A 25,563-nucleotide genomic window follows, 5' to 3' on the forward strand; every position below is an offset into this window, starting at 1 on the left:
CAGCAGTCTACACTATTGTTGGTGCTGCATATATTAATTAAATTATCACTTATTTATGACACTTATTGATGACACTATTGTTCCCCTTGAAGCCTCTATTATAGTGAATTCTATAATTTTGCCAATTGGTTACCAAAATAGGTAGATCTGTTTACTCTCAATGGAAATATTTTAGTAAACCTTCCAAGTTCCTGAAAATCAGTATTAGCATATGTTTAAACAAGTCCAGATAAATTTGTACTTTTTATCGGTTGACATATTTACAACATGTCCTTAGAATTTGTATATATATTATCGGTTACACACATGTAGAAATCACTCTAATTTTTTGTTAATAAAAATTATGATACTTTATGGAATTTAAATTCATAAAATAATTTTCTCTAATATTTTGTTTTATGGCAAGACGAAGCGAAAGACGGTGGACATTGATTTCGAGGATTATTCTGAAAGAGGTTTATGAGGCTGCATGACGTTGTATGAGTTTGCATGACGTTGTATGAAAATCTTTCTAATGTTCACAATTACATTGTAATTTATAACTGTGATATTGAGATTGGATCAACGCCTGAAAGTTATTAGGAATTGAACTTGCTTCCGGTTTATTCCTACAGTATTTGCGATATATCATTGTCGTGTACAAAAAACAACAATATAAAACAATACACAACAAATTTAAGAATACAAATCCTGAAATACTGGCTTGTAATAATGTAAAAGAAAGTGGAAAAAAATAATTCGATACCATGTACACTCACGTAGAAACAAGTCCAACTTCAAGCAAGACGGCAGAACAGGGTGAGTGTTGTTTTCTCTACTGATTACACCTAACAAACTGCATACGTCCAGGTCTGCTGGCATATTATGTGACGGCTGATCTGGGTCTGTGCAATTAGACTCATCTTATAAGCCATAAGATAAATCATGTAAACCAAACAGTTCGAGTACTTCAAAACGTGATACTATTCTGAGTTCTCTGTGTTGTACACTTTATATGTATTTTTTGTACGGTAGTTTTGGGCCCTATGTTTCCATTTTGAATCTTTTGATCATACATCATATATTATCAAGTGTTAACGTACGACATCTTTGAAACTGATATTTCCAAATTCCTTTCAACAGTATAGTGCACCTAATTAAACCCCTTCAGAATATAAAGTCCTTTTTCCAGTGGATATATTTTTATAACTTTAGTCATCGCTAACTTTGGCAAATGTTTTTCTCGGGAGAAAAAAATGAAGATTTATTTACTCTCGCTTTTTAACAAACACGTGAGTTTCCAACATTTTCTTTATTGGGTAATGAGTAACAAGATTGATAAATAGATATATAAATGGATATATAGGTAGATATTTTTACTTAAATAAAAATAAATAAAACTGAAGATTGTATACAATTAATGTCAACCGAATGATTCAAGAAGCTGAAATCTGACTATATAGTGATGTAACAAGTTCCAGACTATGGATTTCATGTAGACTGGTACATGATAGCATACAAAAAATATATAAGAATAATGCGACGCTAAAACAAAATGACACCAAACAGAAGCTCCATTCATTCCTGCCGATAATTTAATTATTTGGCACCCGAATTCTTTTGATATCCAATCTTAGTATCATTGTACAACCTTTTATATTTCTCCTTTTCAGCGTCTACTTCTTTCAATTGTGTTTGCAATTTCAAAAGTTCGTCTTCTTTCTTTTGTAGAGTTAGATCCCATTCCCTTTTCTTCTTACTCAGTTCGATCCTGAATCTTTGTCCTGCAGATTGTTCGGCTTCTACTAGCTCCTCAAACCTGGTAATGAGTAGCTTAAGTTTTGACAGAAGTTGGTTCGGTTCCGGCGTAACCCCTACCTTTTGCAAGCCCTCATCAAGACTTTGAGAAACTGTGGACTTGTCACTCTGTGCTCTTTTGATGATATTATTTGGCCACTCACGTGGCGGCTGCATTTGTGTACGTCTATGTATTTTGGGCGTTCTATTAAATTCTATTGGCTTATTGTTACCATCAGTGTTGGAAATAGTTAAATCAATAGATTTTAATTTATCAATATATGACACACATTCATCGTACTCTCGACCAATTTCTTCGAGAACTGTTCGCAGTTCCAGAAAGTGATGCTTTGCATTTTCGGGTTCTCTCTGAAGCATATCTATGATACCAAGGGCATCAGTTATTCCCTGAGCAGTAAAGCCTTTGTTTTGTCTCTGAAAATGTTTCCTTCGCAACTCAGCCTTGTACTTATCTGCTAAAGAAATCTCCAGGTGTATATATTGTTGAAGCTCTCTTTCTAAAAGCTGAAGTGCTTCTAAAATGGACATCACGGCATTGTCATGTACTCCTGGAGACGTCCTCTGAATTTGGACTACCATTCGCCCTTCTTTAGACATATCTAACGATCGAAAAGCACCGGGACCAGGAACGACGTGAATTTTTGCCAGAACAAGGGTACGATCTTCGATCCAATCTCGACATTGACGAACTATCCGAGTGGAATGTCGTTTTCCCTCGGTCTCTTGGTCTAAGACTTTTTTCCTCGATTTGACCAATTTTTCTACGTCATCCATCAAATTAGAGAAAACATCCTGGGTCTTTTTTGGCGCTCCTTTAGCTGATTTGCGACCCCGTGAAACAACGTGTCTAATTTTTGCATCAATTTCTCTTGATTGTTCTATGATTTCACTATTGGTTTTTGCGACTGCATCGCAATCCTGGTGCAGTTTTTCTATCACGTTCTTACAGCGTTTAAGCTGCCGTGCAGACTCCTTTATGGTCCTCCGAACGGATTCCCATATTTCCTTCTCCGTTAGGGCCGGCTGTTGAATGGAATCATCCTCTGGTGGTTCTGTAAGATAAACTCCCGATCGCCTCTCCTCACGTAGTAGAAAATCCGCCATTTCTTTTAGATTACTGTCTAGTTCCGTTTGTACTGAAATAAAGAAAACGGCATCAATACATTTCTCTGTAAAATCTCGTTAAGCACTATGTTTAGAAATTCATGTCAAGTTGAATAAAAGAATCATTATCCAGATTTCGTTTTAGAAAATATAGATTTTTGTTTTAGAATGTAAGGCTATGCTAGTAGTTTCCATTAGCTATCATAAGCTGGACGCAAAATTAATTACAGTACGATTTGTTTTCTTTGTTGGTTTTAAGAAGAATTGAAATGCTGTCTGAAAAGTGATGTGAAACATGAAGAGGTTAAATCGTTATTTTTGAGTAGTTTGACATATTTGGTTGGGAGGTGTAATGTTTAGTATCTATGAGTACAATCTCCCCTGGTTCTTCTTCATGTTATCATTGTATTCAGCAGCGTCACTGTGGTCTAAAGTATTATCAGCGACAGAAACAACAAATGACATATAACCCTCAAATAGAATTTGACATCACGCAGAATTATATATTTTATGTACAAGGAAATCATCCAAAATAAGTCTATGATCTTTATTTAATTCTCGTAACTGATGTATTAGCAACTGGGCAAATTTACCTCGTTATTTTATAGTTAAATCAAACATGTGAAAGGTTAAAGTCAAAATTCTTAAGTAAAACGACGGCAATGTGTAAACAATTCCTGTGGTTCTTATTGGTCAATGTATATGGTTTGTTTTGGCTTATAATAAAACTGCAACACTTGAAGATTATGTGCTGCCGAGAGGATTAGAGTGAAATGTATTGCCCAACGACACATCACGGTAGGCGATCTGCTCTTATTGATGGTGAGAATCAAACCAACACCCTTCTGATCACGAACCCAACGCCTTAACCACTATGCCACCACGGCTACATTCATACAGAATGTTAAGTTCATACAATGCCAGCTTCACGTACGTTGTTTCAGGATTGCAATCTCTTCCCTGACGTCCATCAATAGATGCACTATTCGACCTTGACCCGTCTTTAACAGGCTGTCAATGAATAAGGTGTAAGTGTTGCTCCCTGACTTCGTTAGGAGAATCTCGAGAAAGAATTGCCTTCTGTCACGCTCATCCTCGATTTGCTGTTGGAAAAGAAATCGATTGACTAGAATTTAAAACATAAAATGTTTTATGCACATTATATTTCTTGTTTATCTATCTATACACTCAAGCTCCTACTTTTCTACCTACCCGCCGACCAACTATCTTTGTATTTATCAATCCTGCTTGGCAAGATAACTCTTAAACAAAAATTAGCAGTGTACAATCAACAGAATACATCTCCAAAAATATACTTATTTATAATTCTAAAAGTATGTAATATTCGATATAAAATTTGTGTTCCTTGCATAATTTTAGAGTTTGACAGTATAGATGCAGTTCAAATATTAAGCAAATCAGTCAGTTTCAATTCGATAAAATTATAATCATTTTATCCATTTGATTCTTATTTTGCTATGCAATGTTTTGTTCATTTTCTAACATGAATGGTACCATAGTTTGCATTTTCCATAAAACTAAGTTACTATAGGTGTTTGATAGCTACATTGTTCTGTGTTCCAATATTCCTTTTACTGGTAGAAATTGACCAACCGATTACTAATTGGAGTTTTAAACCACTACTTAACCTCACTTTGACAAGCCCACATAAAACACATCAAACAAAATGTACTGCCTGTCTTTTTTCAATATCCATTCTCCTATTTGTTTTCTACTCATTGATGGACAACTTTTCTTACTGCTACAGCTGTTTCACTTTCCTTACTACTGGATTTTCTGTGATACGGTCAGAGCCCTCATATATCTTAATCGAAAACACTACCACACTATCGCGCTATTGAGATCTTAATCCTGAGACAAAAGTATTTGATAAAATGATATAATCATGATAACTCATAATCACAACACAAAATAAATTGAAATTCATTACCCACGAAAGTCATACAGCAGAGGTTTTCAGTGAGTTCAATATAAAAGCAACAATATAGGTAACAACGCAACAAGCGATAACGCGTACGTATTTATGCGTTTGCAGTGGAATGTAGTGTGGTCAATGTAAGTTGTGGTACAAAGCAATTTTGTAGTGAATACAAAAGTTTACTTGTATATTCCCATCATCAACAAAAAAAAAACGAAATTTCAAGAACAATTTTAATTTACATATTGCATTCATTGACGGAAACAAAGAAGTTAAGGAAAACAAAATTATATTCAAAGCAGCACATATCGACTCGTGTATGAAGTTGTTATTTTTGGATCAACCGTTGGAATGGCAAAATTTGACATCAATCTAAAATTATGCAAAAGGTTTTAAGTAATTGAAAAATATATTCTAAATTTTGGAGAAAAAAGTAAGTTGTAGATGGATGTTCTGTCGGCCCCTTGATCACATAGAAATATAATTCGTCAATCGTATTATACCGTTTAATATGGCTGACACAGAACAGTATTTAAAGTTTTCTTAGACATGAATCAATAGTGAGAACAAATTAAATGTGACAAAAGAGAATAACATAAATAATTGAAAGAATGGCTAATGGAACGATCTACGTACACATTGCACAAGCTAGGTAGAAAAAGATTTCCCTACAGAATGGTCAATTTCATGACCCTTGACTAGCAACACTTATCACACATCAATAAACATGCCTCCAGCTAAAACGAGTTGGACAAATACTACAACAAGATTACTAGTATGAAACAGTCTCTTTGGTCGTTTGGCGACTGATACATATAGAACTTCAAAGTTAAAACTATTGCAAAACTGTAAAAATTTCACAAAATAATACGATGTTTGCTAAGTGGTACCTTCGACATCAGGATTCTTACAAACTGGAAAACCCGAAGGGTGAGAATAGAGAGGGTATATTGACGAGCAAGAGTTATCGCTATGTCTTAAATAAACTGTGTGATGTCAAACAAACTGTGTGATGTATATGAAACTGAAAATATATTAAACAGAAAAGGAATAAAAGGAAAAAGTATTTACTCGTGAAATGGAAGGGATCTATTCAATCGTTTAATAGTTAAGAGGCAGTAGAAAAAATAATTTCATTATCATCATTGTATGAAGCGGAATATATACATAACGATATTATGCAGAATCACAAAACTGCAGTATGGATGATAATATCTAGTTCCTGTATTTGGTGCTATTATTTGGCAGACAAAAACACTCCATCTATTGTTCCACATCTGGATAAATCAGTTCACAAATTTCATATTTACTACTAGATTAGGAAACTGCTGTAAAATATAAAAGAAATTTACCTATTGACGATATATTCAAATCGAAAAACAAAATAAATGTGAAATATTTTAACTTGATCTGCAACAGTTGCAAAATTCCACCACGGCATGACTGGGCATACATCAAGGGCAAACATAAATAATTGACTTTTAACTGCTCGTATAAATAAACAAGAAAAATAAAAACTGGAGGATACGATTTTGGGAGTCGACATCAGTTGCTATGTTAGACGCTTAAAAGCTGTTGAGTATTGAAGAACACGAATTTGCGGCTAGCGGTAAGCCTCATCCTCAAAGGACGTCGACAGAAAAAAATCTAATGGTTAAAAGTAATTCTTTCTGCAAAATAGTATTGGCCTGTCTGCTGAAGGATAAGAGGTGATGTGATCAACATATATTACCAATGTGTGTCGAACTAACTTTATCTTTTACTGATAAACAAAATTCTAACTATCAAACCATAGATCGTGTTGTCTGAGCTTGTTTCATTTCTTTCCTGTCGTTCATTTCGCGTAATTTTCATGTTACTGTTCCAGTATATGTGTTTATTATCTAAAATATGAAGCTTTCCATAATTTGAATGCTGGTGAATGGTTTACAAATTTCCTACCAATTTCAGCTCTTAATGGATTTTTGTCTTTCTTAAAAGTTTTTTTTTTTCTGGCAGCTTTCCAGTTGAGTTATTATCTTACATTTTGTCTTCTTTATCTTCCGTTTATTTGTCAAGGAAATTCGGGGGAAAGACTTAATCGAGTTTATTATTAATCTTGTAAAACAAAAGCACTGCAGAAACAAGCAATACAGTGGTACAGAGAAAAGAATCAGTACAATATTCAATACGTCAAGCAATTATGCCTTAATGATGAAAATTTAAAATTAATTATCAACACGTAGAATCTTACAAGTATTAAGAGACATTATCAAGTCTGACACAACGTTCAACATACTTGGTATCATTCTATCGATTCTTGTAGAAGATGGTTAACTTTCACTAAACCTAAAACTACAAGCTATGACAATTATATTCAATAGTGATCGCTTCATTTCAAACTTTGAACTTCAGAATAATCGTTTTTCTTTTTTAATGAATTTCAATATATTTTGTGTTGTGATTATGAGTTTTCATGTTTATATTATTTTATCGAACCTTTTATCTCAGGAGTAAGATCCCATCAGCGCGATACAAATATCATTATAAAGTAAACTGGGGTGGGTGCATTGGAGTTCTATTATTCTCGAGGTAAAACCAAATAATCTAATCCACTATCGTATTTGAACTAATTAATCATCAAGAGAAAAACACGTAACTCAGATATCTAAGAATTCGAATTTCCTTATAAGCTGTTCAGGTCACCATTATTTACAAAATGGACTGTGGTTAATCACATGCATACGTTTTTGTCGATATATCATTTTAAGCATGAGAACGTTTTCTAAGGCCCTTCCAAACAAGGTAGAAACAATTTGATATTTGTTAATACTGTATCCTTTCTTTATATTAAATATAAATAAACTTGAAATAAAATCTAAGAACGCAATATGCACACATCTAACAAGGTAAATAACTCTTACAAGCTAGGTTTACCTGGTGGTCCGCAGCTATGTATACATAGCAGATGTGAACGTAGTAGATAAGGCAATGGTGATAGCTGGATCTTTAATTAATCGATCAACCATTCGCTTAATTTTTTTAAAATATGGACTTATTTTCTTGCTTGATTGAAAGCATTGCCATTTGAATGTTTACTTCATTTTCCTTTCAAATTTTGTGATCATTATTTCTTTTAGCATACTTGTGTAAATATTTTTAATGCATGCTTCCACCACAATCACACAGTGTGTAAATATTTTTAATGCATGCTTCCACCACAATCACACAGTGTGTAAATATTTTTAATGCATGCTTCCACCACAATCACACAGTGTGTAAATATTTTTAATGCATGCTTCCACCACAAACACACAAACATGTGTAATCATCAAATTCTTCCATCTGCTTACTAAATGAACATTCGATACAGCGTTAGGCTCGAGTATTTCTACAATTCATCTCATGTAGCAATTTTTGTGTATTACAATTATAGCATGTTATAAATGCCATTTATTTTTAGTAGTAAGACTTCATGTCATTGTTTAAGTCCTATCTTATAAGATAGTTCTAATACAGTGCCTGGACTTCTTCAATAAAATTGTAGTAGTAATCTAGTGTTTTCTTGTGTTGTTTTAAACAGGAAAGTTGTCAGCAATAATTGGATATCCTATCCCGTCGATACAGCACTCCTTCGTCTGCGTCGAGAAATTAATTTCGCAGCACTCTAAATCCAACGCTCATATTACATTGTATTGGTATACCAACTGAGATTACTATGAATGGAAATTGTGGAATTCAAGGTGACATCGACTTATACCTCAACAGTTATTTTAAAAATGTGAATACGTAAGATAGGAGAGGAAAAGGACAGAGGTATGCAATATGTTCAAACAAATAAAGCATTCACCTCCGCTCTTTTGCATGGAACTGGACTACACTAGTTTCAAGTTGAAAAGAAACTGATCTTCCAAAAAAATTACCTAAGGAATTGTTTTGTATAAGATGCATCAAATTCCATAACAATGTTCATCACTCTCTGAAGAAAAGAATTTAATCTGCTTGAGATGATTTGCAAGATACATTAATCTATAACCAACTAATAATGACAACAGCATATATCATCAAGGATACCGATAAATACTAATGTCTCTAATTGCCACAGAGAATATATAATATCGCCTAGTTTCAGTAAGCACATATTCATTCCAAACAACTTTTGGAGTTCTCGGTATGTCACAAAGTAAATTACTTGCTTGATTGTTATTTGACCTGGTTTTGCAGGTCTGACTTTGAAACATCAAATTAAACAGGCTACAACGAATAACTGATCTTATTTTTTGAGGATCTGAGGCGTTAACCTAAAATAGTTATAATGAATAATTTGTTTCATGAGAATTTAAAGCATTTAAATTTGAGAGCTTCTTGTCTCATTTATATAGTATCGTTTGGATTGATGCCAACGTTGATGACGACTCAGTCTCAGGTAAACTAAGACTGGAATTATTTTATAAATGTTGTGACTCAGTCCAGTCTCGTTACTGCAAGGTGAGCACACTTAAATTTTTTCTACAAGCTGCGATTTCTCTTTTCCTCTTGTATCTTTGTGGCGTTTTGACATATTTGTGAATTTCTAGCCATTTATGGGCGGGGATCTTTATTATCCATGACAAATATTCTCTACGCTAGCAGCAGGGAAGTTCTACAGACCAGACCCCCAGACCAAAATAAACCTTCCTACGCGAACTTTCTCCGTAGAAGCCTCAGATTTCAAAAATAAGCCTTGCCACGAAAAATAATTTGCGTAAATTCGTCACCGATTGCAATTTTTGTGTGCAAAAATCATTGATTTTGGACAGCAATTTTAGGGGGGGGGGGGGGTAGGAGAAATTTATTCCGTCCACGAAGTTTGCGAAGATTTGGCTGCTGATCCTAATTTTACCTCGCATTAAAACAATATAGTTGAAAATAATATGAGTCGGAAAGCTAGTAGAGTTGGAGAGCCTCATTCTGCAAGATTAGCGCGAGAGCAATTAGCGGCAGTGAAGAAACTTATCCCGGTAAAACAATTATTTAAGAAAAAAGTTCGTGATTACGAAGATTCTCAGTATGGAATTACCGAGATATCGTCAAAGTTGTTGAGTCCAGTCACTGGAGCAATCGAGCAAGTCGCATACGGCGATAAAAAGGAAGATAAGGAACTCAGGAAGAAGGGGCTTATTCATATGACGAGAGACATTGAGCAACACACTCGATTATTGCCGGAGCGAATAGTACAAACACAAACACGAGCACAAGCACAAGCACAAGCACGAGCACGAGCACAAGCACAAGCACAAGCACAAGCACAACAAGAACAAGCACAATCACGAGCACAAGCAGAATTGAGGACGGGGCAAATTCCTGAAGAATTAGATGAAGATCAAAAATTACGGCAAGAACAAGCGCAAGAAGAAGAACAAGCGCAAGAAGAAGAACAAGAGCAAGAGGAAGAAGAAGAAGAAAAAAAAGAGGAAGATAAAGATATTCAACCTCGAGATATAATAAAAAAAAAATTTACCGAGAATGGTTGGAAAACATTGCAAGAACAATTTGACCTTTTTGGCAAAGATACTAAAATATTTGCTATATTTGCCGAAGATTCCTTTGACAATAGAAAGATGTTTTTAACGGAAGACGGATTGAAAAAAATTAAATCGCGGTATGTTTGGTATAATAATTTATTTCGAGCCAAATATAATTTACCTGAGGCGAAGAAAACAAGCTTTCTTTACAGTGATTTTCTGGACTACGCAAATGCAAGGAAGGAGGAAAAAAAATCTTCGGGGATATCGCAAAAATCAACTCAACAAGAGAAAGAAACTGCGAAGTCCGACTATGAAAATCTTCATAAAGCTATCGGAAATGTTTTTACCCGTGATGTGCATGAACAAATCGCAAGGGGAGAAAATTTAGTAGATATTGCCGCGGATTATGATGATAGGGATAAATATTTAAACCCCAGTGTTCGTGGAAAACCTCTTGAAAAAAACAAATATATCGAATGGATATATTTTGCTAGTAAAAAACCACCTTACAAACGTGATGACGAATATATTAAATTTATAGAAAAAGTAAAACAAAAAGAAAAGGAAGAGAAGGACGTGTTAACGGAGTGGTTTAGCGAACCATCAAAACCAAAACCAAAGACAGGAAGCGGATATACTGTTTGCCCTGACAGTGTTGTCAACGATGTATCTCGCCTTGAGGTATTAATCGGAGGAAAACGAGCTGGAAATAACTCTCGCGAAGTAATTAACGAGGCTTCAGATATTTGTCAGCGATTATTCCGCGGTGGTGTCATCGACTCTCACATTTACAAGGAACTTGTCGATGAACTCATCGATTAAAACAACACAATTGAAATAACATGATTGTTCACAAACATCAGCGCAGACCCAAACAGGTCCGCGTAGTAAACTCTCGATTGCCCGTATACAGATATATCCACGGTAATGGATTCGGCGATATCATTGGAAGTCTCTTTACGCGAGTAATACCTAAAATTGGACCCGTGATCAAACAGCTCGGGTTAAAAGCAATAGGAAAAATTGGCGAGACTGCCATTTCTGGTATCAGTAATTTGGCCAGTAAAGGCTTCAATGTTGTCAAAAGTAAAATATTAAATTTAATGCGCAAAAAACAACCCGTCAAATTGCCTATCACCAGAGAAATGCCACCCGAAATCAGCAAAGTCATAAACGACGCGGCAAATAAAAAAATAAACGATCTAGCGCAGGAAGTTGCTAAGACAAATTTAGCGCAGGAAGTTGCTAAGATAAATCTCGCAAATGAAGTTGCTAACAGAAATCTAGCAAAGGAAGTTGCTAAGACAAATCTAGCAAAGGAAATTGCAAATACAAGCTTCATTTCAGGCAGCGGTCTTCGTTTTAGATGATATTCTTAATAATAAATGTTCGCACAAGTGTCAAATGAAGTGTTTGACATGGACGAGCCTGTAGGTAGAGACACATCCGTGCGAGATTTCCAGTATTTCTCGTACGATGCAGTTGACCCAAATACAAATAATCGCTTGGAAATTCAAGTCCACGATACAACAAGATATTTTCTCCCATCTGAGGCATATATCGAGGTTGTTGGGAGTATTATTAAAAACGATAATACCAACTTTGGCGATAATTTTAAAGTAGGATTCGTTAACAACGGCATTACGGCTTTATTCAAGAGTGCCACTTACATGATCGATGGAAGAGAAATCGAATCAATCACGGACAACGTTGATTTAGCAACGACGATAATAGGCCTAGCGAGATACTCGGATGATTTTACCAGATCGGCCGGTCCTAGCATGATGTTCGCCAAGGATAATTCTGATACCGCTGATCATGTCCAATATGAAGTCAGGAGACCGAATACTAACGCTGGTCCCGGTAATCTCGCTGCCTTCGAAGACATGATAATTAACACCAATCCCAATTACAACCTTGGATTTGCCACGAGAAGAGCTATGCTAAAGGGAAATGAACGAAGATTTTCCTGTGCAATTCCGCTATCTCACATTTTTGGATTTTGCAGGCATTTCAGAAAAGTTATTTACGGAGCAAAACACACGATAACTTTCGTTCGAGACGCTGCTGGCAATGACAAAGCCATCTGGCGAGAAGCAGGCGCGGGTGTGGGTGATGCAGGCAAGGTAATCCTAAACAAATTTACCTTGTGGATGCCAGCGATAGTTCCATCGATGCTCGAGGAAGAAAAATTATTATCATTCATGAATCAAGGTGGAAAATCCGTCATGTCCTGGTTGACAACGATGACCGACTCCTGTGATGTTAATATCAACGGAATATTTACCTGGCGAATTGCGTCACAACAAGGCGTTTCGGCACCTAGGCACATCTTCGTTGCTCTTCAAGCCGCAAACAGATACGATCAACTTCACAGTCATATGATATTCGACAAATTTGCAGCAACAAATGTTTCACTGAGAATAAACGGTCAGCAAGAACCATCCGAGGAAATAGCCATCGATTTTGAAAATTTTTCAACGGCCCGCGCATATCATCGATTACTAAGTTTCATGGGCCGCGATCAAAATATCGATACCGGATTGCAAATATCACAGTTGGATTTTAATACTCGCTATCCTATCTATTACTTTTCCCTGGAGCATCTCGATTTGGTAAAACAATCCGTTGTCGATATCCATTTCAAAGCTAGAATTAACACAGCCGGAGCAGCAAGAGCCATCGCGGTAATCCTCAGCGATAGAACAATGATCTTGGAAGGCATTAGCGGCAGAATGAGAGTCATCGATACTCCTGTCGAGAACATGTGACAAATTCCAAATTTAGATTAAGCGATTATTAATATGCCATACGAACACGTCAGTGTAACTCTGACTCCGGGTCAGATAAAAAAGCTCCAATCAGCGATATCAAAGCGATGCGGTATGAAATTAACACTGAAAAACGATCAGATTCACGGTGGACCTAACAAACTGTCGCTAACTAGAGGTCAACGTGAACGATTTACCAAGGCCAAATCAGCAAATTCCGGTGTTCATGTGAGCCTTTCTATAGGCGCCATCAGAGACATGGTCAAAACAGGCGGCATTTTTCCTCTGTTAGCTGCTATTCCGGGACTGCTAGCTGGGATTCTTCCGGCAGTTGGAAAAGCAGTAGGATTAGGCGCGGCTGGAGCCGTAGGTTCCAAATTAGCGCATAAAGTGATGGGAGGAAGATACCGTAAAAAAAAGGGAGGGTTACTTCCCGTCCTCTCTCCCTTAATCGCGAAAATGTTGCAAAAACAACAAAAAGGATCCGGCCTTTATCTAAGACGCCCCCCATACGGATCCGGCCTAAGATTAGCACGGCCTATTCAAATTTAGATCTAATCAACGAAGCAAAGAAAAAAAAAATAAAATTTTTCAGAGGCGTATTTATGCGGGATCAACTACCAGAAAAACCAAACCCTACCGAGACAGGAATAATTAATCTCGATAAAAATACCGGCCCTGGCACACACTGGGTTGCCTACGCGATTAATCCTCGCGAAGTCGTTTATTTTGATTCGTACGGATTAGCACCGCCAAATGAATTTATCAACTATGTGTCAAAACTAAATCTTCCGGTTTGGTATTCGACACTTCCAACGCAGACATTAGCGGATCCACCGATATGCGGCCCTGAATCAATTAACGTCCTCGATGCAATTTCAAAATCATCCGGTCCGTATCATAAAATTGTATTTGAATATGTCATAGATAAATATCATGGTTGATATTTACGGTAGATTTATCTACAGGAAGGAAAAGGCAGAAGTGACTGACGTCGATCTATCAAAGTTCGCAACCAAGAGCGATATTAACAATCTTCTATCGCTGTCAGAGGTGGACCCGGGCGAAGTTGCTGTTTTTCAAAATACCGAAGGAAGATTACAAACCAGCAACGTCAAAATAACTGATATAATCAAGCGAGACGAATACCGCGATCATATTAGTCAATTTACTCGTCAATCGGAGATGGTATTAAAATCTATTGCTGATATCGCCGATATTATAGCGAAGTTACCCCTGAAGGCCAATATCGCGGATGTGGAAAAATCCGACAAAGAGTTATCAGCAACGTTGCTTCTGAAGGCTGATAAAGCATTACACGACGATCTTCAGGACAGAGTGACAAAAAGATTTACCAAGCTAACTAACGATCTTAAAAAACTAGACGATACATCAAAAAATCTCGACGAGGATATAAAAAAAATCATCGATACCTCTTCAACTACACATAACGATCTTACCGAGAAAACAAAGAAAATAAACGAAGATATCGCCCAAATCAACAGAGAGATTGAATCGGCACGTGCATTAATATTTCAAAAAGCCGATAGAACATCACATAACGATCTTACCGAGAAAACAAAGAAAATAAACGAAGATATCGCCCAAATCAACAAAGATATTGAATCGGCACGTGCATTAATATTTCAAAAAGCCGATAGAACATCACATAACGATCTCATCGAGAAAGTAAAATCCATCAACGAGGAAATTACCAAAATAAATACCGCGATGGGTCAGAAAATCGATAAAACATCAATCGACGACCTCAGCGAGAAAACGAAAAAAATAAACGAAGATATCGCCCAAATCAACAGAGAGATTGAATCGGCACGTGCATTAATATTTCAAAAAGCCGATAGAACATCACATAACGATCTCAGCGAGAAAACAAGAAAAATCGACGAGGATATTACTAAAATCAGCGTAGATATTGACGTAATGCGTGAATTAGTAAGTAAAAAAGTTGATAAAACATCACACGACGAGAAAACAAAATCCATCAACGATGATATTGAATCGGCACGTGCATTAATATTTCAAAAAGCCGATAGAACATCACATAACGACCTCAGCGAGAAAACAAGAAAAATCGACGAGGATATTACTAAAATTAACGATGAAATTAACGCGGTACGAGAATTAGCGCGTCAAAAAGTCGATACATCAGTGTACGACGGAGAAATTCAAAATATCAACGAGAAACTTCTCGCCGTAACATTACACGCCGACGAAATCGGCGCAGCAATATTACCGTTGGATATTCCAATATTAGCGCTAATTCGCATACCAAAGATTGTAATAACAAAAAATATTCCCTACCATGCATCATTTGTGTTAAGGTCACAAAATATCACATGGACACCCGATAATGATTCTTTTAATTTTACCGCACCAATTCGGGGGATATATCGAGTATATATTATTTCGGAGTCAACAAATTTTAACGTGACAAACGATAGCCATAAAATTTATGAATATTATCCTGGATTTTTCGTTATTTCCATGGATGAAAATAACACTGAAACTTTTAAACTAACGCCACCGGATAGAACCAACATGGGACCAGTGTATTATTTTATAATTTTCGAATATTTATCTGGTTGGGATATAATTGGTCGACCCGAGCCGGTCGCAGTTGCCGAGGAAAAGGAAACTGTAGTTGTCGATATAAAACCCCCCACTATTTGAAAACGGAAAAAACTCTGATTTTACAAAGAAATTGACTAGATAAATAACTAATAAATGACCGCATCGGATTACCGTTATAATCAGGCGCGATCATGGCAGGATTCGCAAAAAAACTCCTCGACGAATATCAAACAAAAATAAAAAAATACCAGCGTAGATTAGTTACCATTGACGTTGCTGTGTACGCGGTATCTGCGGTAGTCGCCGGTGCTGGAATAATTTTATCCGCGATAACAACAATCGCGCCAATCGTTGCAACGATAATAATCTCGTCAACAACGACAATCGCTGGTGTTCTCAATATCGTAGCGAAAAAAATCTCCTCGTGCACGAGTGAAAAGTTATCGTTGTACAAAAACAAACTAACCAAGGTCAATGACGCGTATTCGAGATTATCATCGTTGCTTTCGGAGAGTCTCAACGATGGCGTTATCTCCGATCTAGAATTTTCGGCAATGATCGGTATTTACTCGGAGATTGAACAAATGAATATTAATAATGTCCGAGCTAGCCCAGATCGTGACAAACACGACACCGCCGACAACAACGTTAATATCGTTAAGCTCAACCAAGCCTGAATTTAGCATCAATTTTCCAACACCAATTAGCGTCAAAGAAATTGCGTTAACACAATTGCGTGTCTACAACAGCTGGCCTAATGTTAGATCGACGTCATTCGGTAAATTATTGTCAAATAATTCACTTGTTTTTGCCAACAAAACCAAACCCGATGGACACCTGATTGGATATATGTCGGTATACCAACAGGAAGTTACGAAATTGATCAGCTGGATAAGGAATTTACCACCAGAATATCAAATATAACCGGCGATGCTACTCCGGGAATAAAAATATCTGCGCACGAACCAACACTATCATCGATGATAGAAGTGAAATCACCGTATATCGTTGATATTTACCAATCATCGATTAGGACCATATTAGGTTGGCCCGAACTTCCTCCTGTGGAAACATCGGATGATACAACTCCCGGGTTTACCTCGTTGGATTTACCAAGTACATTAGAACCAAAAAAATACGACTTTGTCACCGACGAGGCTTCGGGATCACAATCTGTATTTGGCTTTGATATAATCGATAAGGCCGTTGATCTCATGGAGCAACATAAACGTGATCGTATTGTGTTTTCTTTTAATTTTAAGGTGGAAAATGTTTCATGGTTGGTTCTTCCCAAAATCCCACCCTCGGATACAGTGATAGATATTGGTGAATATAAAAAAATTATAATAACCCCAATAGACGGCGATTATGTAAAAAAAACCATCAGTGAATTTAATAGAGTACATAAAATGTTACTTTCTTATTTTCGATCATTTTTCAATGAATGTAACCTAAATAAAACAGGCTGGTGTGATTTACTCCCAAGGCACGTGAGACGCTTGAATCGAATTGCGAACGATCTTGAATATTATCATAAAATGTTCATTCAGGCGATAGTCGACGATATATCAATCGGCGATTATATTCTTCCTATTACCAAATTTACATTGATCAAAAATTCAGGCAATAAGAAAAAATTCATGGAATTACATAAATTAACCGAGGAAACGCTACCAAATTTCAAATTTCCCGGTTACGACGTTGATAAACTAAGAAAATCCGTCACTGATACCATCGATGAGTTATTTCCGAAATTACATGCCGCATGGGCAGAGAAAAAACAATTAGCGCTGTTTCTCAGACACGATAATGATCCGACCAAAGGCGGGCGGCATATCTCGCCAGGTATCGTTAATATAACGGAAGTTATCGCGATTTATCTTCACGCGGATGTTGTCGAGGGTAGTTACAATGTTGATTCGTCAGAGTCAAATCAGGCGCAGCAGGGATTTATCTTGTATTCGTTTTCACCTAGCGCTTCTCCGGGTTATTTGATAATAAAGGAGCCGGTGAATCCGTTTTATCTGCGATGTCATAATCGATTGTTGTCAAGGATAAATTTCAAACTGACGGATCAGAAAGGAAATTTGCTTGATATCCGCGGGGAAACTGTTAGTATCAATCTACTGGTAAAATCGTAAATCTGTCCACGGGGAAAAACAAGCCAAAAAAATAAATAAAATCCAGGGAAATTTTCAAAATTAATATATTTTTTTAATTTTTTTTTTTTTTTTGTTGTTTGCGGAAAATATTCAGGAAAATTCAAGAATCTGCGATTTCCTTGGCCTTGCTCTCATCGACACGTTTTTTCAGTTGTCTGATACGCGAGCTTGTAATTTTTCTTGATTCATATTCGTCGGATAAAATCAATCTAGCTTTCTCCACTAGCGTCGATAATTTAACGAAATCCTCGATGCGATCATCGCTGACTGTCGCAAGTGATTGATACATCGCAATCTGAATTTTCTTTATTAATTTGTATTCGGATGGCAGCGTGTATTTGTATTCGAGTTTCCCTTGGATAATTGTCTCGAATTCGGATCGGATTTTATTCGTGTCCAACTCCGAGGGAAGATTTATATTTTTTTTTCTCAGGTCATCGATAGCTTCGATGATGTTATTTATATTTTCTTCGTCCATTATATAATTCTGTAATATTCAATTATTCTTCGTCGCTCTCCGAATCAAATATTATTGGAATATAAGAAAACTCGATCCACTCACCGAGATTATATGAAAATGTTGCGTGAATTATTCCCTCTGCCGCATATCGTACCGATGCTGGATGAATACGAAAATACCTCCCAGCGGCGCTCATCGATTCGAATATCATCTCCTCGCCTGTTTCTCGATTTATCGATTTAACCGCCTTAGGTGGTCGTGCGCCACCAGAATTACCGAATCTACAGTTTTCGCTCTGCGTCACTGCGCGAAGGTTAGATAATTTATTGTTGAGTTTATCTCCGTCGATGTGGTCGATAACAAGTCCTATCTTGATAGGTCCTTTGTGACACTCGTATACGAACCGATGGTTAAAATAATTTGTTCCTCTTCGTTTTTTGCTTTTGTTAATGGTAAATAACAGATAACCCGAATTACCAACATGACCAACATTTTTCTTTGTTTTGATATGTCTAACGATACCATCCGATGATGCTTCGTACCCCTCAATGATTGGATGAGATTTATACTCGTGCGTGATTTTCATTGCAGGAATCGTCGATTTCATTTCCATTATATAATATTTATCTGTCTAAATCATAATTTGCCTTGAATCGATTAATGTAATCCTCTTCGCATGTTATCACCGAGGAAGATTTCTTTTTGTAATATCTGAGCAATTCCCGATAATTTTTCCCTCCACAGGATAAACACAATCGAGTCTTTCCTCGCGTGCCAACTTGGCAAACTAAACACCGTTGTGGTCCTTTACTGCCTCGTCGAATTGCATATATATGAGCGCCACAATAATCGCCTCTGCAGGATTTGTCGCATGATTTTGTTGATCCGATTGGTATCCATTTGCACTGCATATTATAATTTAAATATTTGTCTAAAATATAATAATGGATACATTTGATCTTGATGAGGCAGAATATATCATTCCTGAGGTCGATCGCGCCAAAAAAGAATTTTTCGATGATGGGGGGATTCATGTTTGGTCGACATGGAAAACTAACGCTGTTGATGCTACGATGAATCTGGAACGGGCCAAGAAGATAATCGAGCATATAAAAAACTCGCATTCCGAGGAGCGATTTATCTTTGGAATAAAATTTATTGCACAAATGCCTGACGACACTTGGATTATTCGCGATAAACGAGATCCAATACGTGGCGGTAAGAAAAACGTCGTTCTTGATAAAAATTCGAAGCCGGGATTATTATTGGGAATCGATGGTCCTTATTATGCCAGGGCGTACCCATCTAGCGCTGTTGTCTATGGAATTTATCGGCTGAATAATAATCCTGACATGAAAAATCTACCTGCGATGAAAGAATCACCGATGATAAATTGCGTTGCCGAGCGTGTTATCGAGCATATGAAAAACGCTCGTCGTGGATCTGGTCTGACCCAGTTGAGGCTGGATAAAATTAACGCGTGGGCGAAGACTGTTGTTGATGGCGCATCGATTGACGATGTTGCTGTGTTGAGCAAAAAACTTAAATTTCCTATCACGGTGAAAACGCTATCGGGAGAAATATTATATTAGTCGCCGTATAAATCTCGAGGAGTACCAATCGAGAATGTTGATCATAATTCACATGCGTGGTCGCAGTCGGTAATGATATTCCCGCGAGATCGGGTTGTTAAATTTTATCCTATGGAAGGCGCTGATGCCATGTTCCGATATATCAAAATATTAGCCGCATCTGATCCAATATCAGTTTGGTTATTTTCGAGCGAAGAAAAATATGATCAGTTTATATTGCCGCGAGGAGATATTTACCGTGATGAAAAATTACATGAATCTATGAAAAATATCGCGGTGAAATATTCGTCAAATCCTGATCAGTTATTAACGAATTGTTTTACTGTTCCGTCTGTTGCTGCTCATGCTGCCAGAGAAAGAAATTCGTGGAAACCTACGAGAAACGAATACCTCGCTGATATTCAACTTAGCTGTATCGAATACGGCCATGGCGGATTGTGGAATACCAAATATTATTTCGAAGACATGATATCCGTTGATATGAGCGCGTGCTATCCTGGAAGTTTCCTCGGATATGGCGATTGTGCGGATTATTTTGCTAAATTTGGTCATCCCACCAGCGAGATGACGAGAGTGGCAATTAACGGACCGTTACCTGATTTTGTCTTGACAGGATTCGCTTATGTAACTTCATTCGAGCTTGCTGAAAATTTACATAAAATTTGTTATATTTGGTTCGGTCGGCATTTATCGCAGCGTCGTTGGGTCCCTATAGTGTTGTTGAGGTATATGCTGGATTCATCAATGTTAATATCGTTGACGGTTAGCGAGGCAATTATATCGTATAGAAAACAAACTGAAGTGTGGCTACCGACGGATTGTGAAAACGCGAAAGATATCGGAAGAAAAATAATTGGCAAATTTACTCAAGGAGGATCCGTTGATCATAAACATCGACACGCTAGGTTGTTTATCAACGACGCCGAGATGGATTTTATTATAGCCGATACAGTGTCGCGAGGGATATTTTGCAACAGAGAAAATATTATTATTGACGGAGTAAAGTTGGGTACCGTAATTAGCTATCTCGACGGAGAATCAGCGCAGTATACGCATTTGAGGTCTTCGATGCTAGCTTATGTGAGTATAAATTTACTGTCGATGATAAACAAATTTTATGATATCGCGGTAAGGGTCGCAACGGACTCGTTTTATATCGATAAGAAATACCAGTATAGGCTGGATAATTTAATCTCCGATGGCTCTTGGGGAACTTGGAGGATAAAAAACGAGGATATCCTAGATTACTGTGAGGACGCCGATGTCGAAGATTGCGATAAATTTCATCGAGATAAATTTGAGGAAATATCGACGGCTGCATCCGCATTTGACCCGATTTCGCGTAACAAATTCGTTTACCTAAATGGTCCTGGTGGTAGCGGTAAAACAACGCGAGCGATAAATTTATTTGCGAAATCTGATATGATCGTGTTGACTCCAACTCACAGATTAGCGCGAGAAATAAAGCAACGCGGCGTTGATTCTGGTACTTATCATAGTTATTTCAAATACAGTGGTGGATTATGGGATTCGGCTCGTATGGAAAATAAATATATCAACAGAATTATAATATTTGATGAAATTTGCACAGTAAATTTAGTTGTATTAAAATCGTTCCTAACCTGGCTGGAGGAGAAAAATACCGCCGTGATAATGTGCGGAGATCATGGCCAGCCTGATCCGATTGATGGTGAATCTCCTCACGAATGGCTCAGAAATTTCGTTGACTATTATGAGGAAATCGACGCTGAATATAGATCCGATGATATTTTACTGACTGAATTTAAGAAAATAATTCGATTACAACCGAATAAAATTCAATGCGATGTGATGAGAAAAATAATCGACGAGACTCCGATGGATATTTTTCTAAATTTGTGGCGTCCCGATCATTTGATCGTTGCTAGTAGGAAAATTGTTCGCGATGTTATTCAGGAAATGTTATTCAAACTGCATTGCGAGAAATTTCCAACATTACAGGTGCCGTTGTGTTACAGGCCCGCTGATACCAGAAAACAAAATATCAGTGTTACTTTACCCTGCGGAGAGGAAAAGATTTTGGTACTGAACGATATTATTCTTGTTGATATTAATCTTGTCAATGGCGCGATAAACGCAGAAAGATCGCCATGGAAACTAGGATATGCAACAACGATACATTCATCACAGGGATTAACCGTCGATGGTCAAGTTTGGATTGTCGATGATAGAATTTCCTGGTCAAATTTGGTGTATTTAGCCGTGTCAAGAGTAAGAAAATTATCTCAGTTAGGTAGAATTCGGTTTCACATTAATGACGCTGGCGGTAGTTGAGTATCTTTCGGTATTATTTGTAATTCCTCCTTGGTAAATCCGCGTTGTGGCGCTAGTGAATCTAGGAAATAAATTGCTGGTCTTCCTGACGATCTTGTTACGGCTGATATTTTATGTGTTGTTACGCTCCAGGTTGGATCGGTTGCTCTTTTTCTTCCTCCTTCAGCCTCGCCTTCTTTATATAAATACCTGACCGTGACGCTACCTAGCACAGGTGGAATAGTAGAATCTCGCTTTAGGGGTATATTCGATTTTGTAATTGCAATTGCGGGTTTCATTGCTATTGTTCTCGTTGTCTCGTTATTTAGTGCGTTAATCACATGAGGCAACCTCGATACCCAATCATGAGATCGATTATCTTGAATAAATTCGCGCGCGTACTGATATCCGAATAATCGTTCTGCAAGAGTTTTATTGAATCTTTCGACGATAGCCTGATTGTGATGAACACCTACAATACCGCGACGGATTTTAACATTATTCTTTTTCATCAGTGAAGTAACCGCGCCAAGAAATTCTCGACCTGGATCAACCTGGAGAAGCTTCGGCCATGTTAATGGAGATCGTGAATAAATTTCGCTAAACGCCTTAGCGATCTCCGTTGCTGTTTTATTCGATAACGGCTCGGCTTCCTTGTATCTGCTAGCGATATCAACGACTGTCAAGACATATTTATATGTGACTCCGTCGACGGTATCGTAAGGAAGAAACATTAAATCAGCTTGATGAACTTCATTAGGGACGCTGACTGAGAAACTCGCATACGGTATTCTCTTATGCGGAAGAAGATAAATTTGCCAGACTGCCTGTTTCGATAACCACGATTCAGCGGTGGATTGTTTTACTTTTGCTGCCTTGGCGAGTTTGGCTATTGCTGATTTTCCTCGCCAAAAACCTCGCGGAGAATAATATATTTACTCCATTATTATTTACCAGCGCCGAGTACTAATTTACCTTTCATCGCGCCTTTTATCAACCAAGTTGCCAATTTCTCTTTGAAACTTTTGTCAGGAATCGCGTCTAATGCGTGAATTAGCTTGATATCAGCGAGATGTCTTTGTTGTAAATCCCCGCTGCGATACGCAAGATCATGATAGTAACACGCGTTATCGATGGCGTTTACTGGATCTTCGCCGGGATTTGGTTGATTATTATCGTTGAGTCTGATATCGAGCCTCGTACCAGGTCCGCAGTAATTGTATCCTGGCAGATGTTTTTCTCCGGGATATTTCGCCCAGGGCAACCCAGGTAGATTTTTCAAGGAGGCGGTAATGTCTCCTCCGGTTCTTCTATTTTTTTTTTACAAATCTGAATTTGCGTGTCTTGCAAACTTCGCATTCTCCTGCAATTGCGTTCCTGTTATTGCGTGTGACGATTTCGGTTGGATTTATCGTAGCTGTGCGCGTGCGACATTTAACACAATATAGATCCATGTATTCTAGTAACATGAATGTAATTGATTTTTCAGCCACGAAGAAACGCGAGCAGGTGAAACACAACGCGGTGTTACCAAATTCGATAAGGATGATAATTATTGGCCCGTCCGGTTCTGGAAAGACGCAGTTGTTACTAAATTTGATAATGCGATGGTTAAAATGGGATAAGTTGTATTTGGTTGCACCATCCGTTGATGATCAGCGTTGCTATCAAGTACTAAAAGAATTTAGCGACAATACCGACGAAGGCACAATTGAATTCATCACAGACATCAATGAAACCCCATCCGTGGCAAATTTAGATGGTGATGTTAATAATCTTGTCGTTTTCGATGATGTTATGCTGGATAAACAAACTAATCCGGCTAGGATATTCTCGCGTGGCCGACACAAGAACACCGATGTGATTTACGTGACGCAGCGATATACGCAAATTCCAAAAGTAATTAGGGACAATTGTAACATTTTGTCGGTGTTCAATGGCGTCGATACTCACACGTTGAGAAATATTCATCAGACTTGGTGCAACGGCGATATGGACATAAACAAATTTAAAAATTTCTTCAGCCGCGCTCAGGCAATACCGCATGGTTTCATCACGATTAATCTTCATGATCCGCGTAGTAGATATCGAATCGGTCTTGATCAAATTTATTCATGAAAAGGCAGCCAAATCTTCGCAAACTTCGTCGACGGAATAAATTTCTCCTACCCCCCCCCCCCTAAAATTGCTGTCCAAAATCAATGATTTTTGCACACAAAAATTGCAATCGGTGACGAATTTACGCAAATTATTTTTCGTGGGAAGGCTTATTTTTGAAATCTGAGGTTTCTACGGAGAAAGTTCTCGTACAAAGGTTTATTTTGGTCTGGGGGTCTGGTCTGTAGAACTTCCCTGCTGCTCTACGCTGTATGTCAATGATTATGAAAATGTTAGTCTGGAGATAGGTTGCAATGATACATAAGCTGAATATAAATTACATGCACTTTCTGTACCATCTAAGTTTTAACAATAAGAGTGAGAAAAAAAACTTCAGTATTCAGTCTCGTGAAGCAATTTAGCACTAGGTACAATTTTGTATTCTACTATTAAAGAATGCACTCACGATGCCTGACTGTTTACATAGTGTATTCACTTACCACGATTTGACTTAAATGTAATATAATATCATATTTACCTGTAACCGCACATAGTCTGTGGCATCTATAAGCTCCGCTTGAGTCAAGTAGGCCAGAAAATCTTTGTTAAGGTCAAGAACCTTCAACAGCTCCTCTTGGTTTTCGTTTACTTTCCTCTTAAACGTTTCCATGTTCACCTATACTATTTAGAAAAGAAAACGACCTAAATTATGGAGAATATTTGCTACAACTGATTAACGAAAATACATTTTCTTTGCTAGAATAGCTATTTTGTACATAGTTTATATTTTGTGCACGTTTAGTGAAATATTGCTATTAGTTCTTTGAGGTAAATACATAAATTAATATGTTAATTTTATAATTTAGACAAAGAAAGGAAAGACATTTTACAAGTTTGGAAGGAACAAAGCAGGAGTTATCTTAAAAAGATAATTGTAGCTTCATCTTCACGAAACATTCAAAATATAAAATCAATTAGAAGGTCATGGGCTGTAACTTACAGCAGCAATAATTAAAACAATTGCAAAACTTTTCTTTCGAGAATCTATATCAAATCGTTGATATAGTTTGTTTCTGCTAAAATGTCCTTATAGGACTTCAAGAGTTCGTGCATTTTTTTCACGAATGCACAGCTCATGATTAATCTATTTTCAGCGTTTCCTATTTCATAAATTCAGAGCGAATGGTTAAAAGAGATGACCCTCTTATTGCTTTTGGTTATACGCCGATTATAATCTAGACGTGCACCAGATTTACAGTTATGCTATTAAG

The 25,563-nt window shown here is 37.2% G+C and overlaps 1 protein-coding gene across 3 annotated transcripts in view; it reads right to left on the reverse strand.

Moving 5' to 3' along the window:
* Positions 1-1,276: 1,276 nt before the first annotated feature.
* The window catches only part of LOC149806399 (uncharacterized), a 49,774-nt gene continuing 25,487 nt past the window's right edge, over positions 1,277-25,563 (reverse strand). For 2 of the 3 annotated variants that reach the window (XM_089973972.1, XM_089974052.1), the window contains exons 2-4: positions 24,831-24,973; positions 3,836-4,004; positions 1,277-2,933 (exon numbers count right to left, since the gene is read on the reverse strand). In XM_089973972.1, the coding sequence (XP_089830098.1) occupies positions 1,579-2,933; positions 3,836-4,004; positions 24,831-24,962 (1,656 nt within the window). In that variant the 5' untranslated portion in view covers positions 24,963-24,973 and the 3' untranslated portion in view covers positions 1,277-1,578. The remainder of the gene's footprint in view (positions 2,934-3,835; positions 4,005-24,830; positions 24,974-25,563) is intronic. The other variant, XM_089974130.1, reaches the window with a different exon arrangement.

The sequence above is a fragment of the Sinohyriopsis cumingii genome, chromosome 1 (genome assembly GCF_028554795.1).
Source record: "Sinohyriopsis cumingii isolate HCF-2022 chromosome 1, ASM2855479v2, whole genome shotgun sequence".
In the NCBI taxonomy this organism is placed as follows: domain Eukaryota; kingdom Metazoa; phylum Mollusca; class Bivalvia; order Unionida; family Unionidae; genus Sinohyriopsis; species Sinohyriopsis cumingii.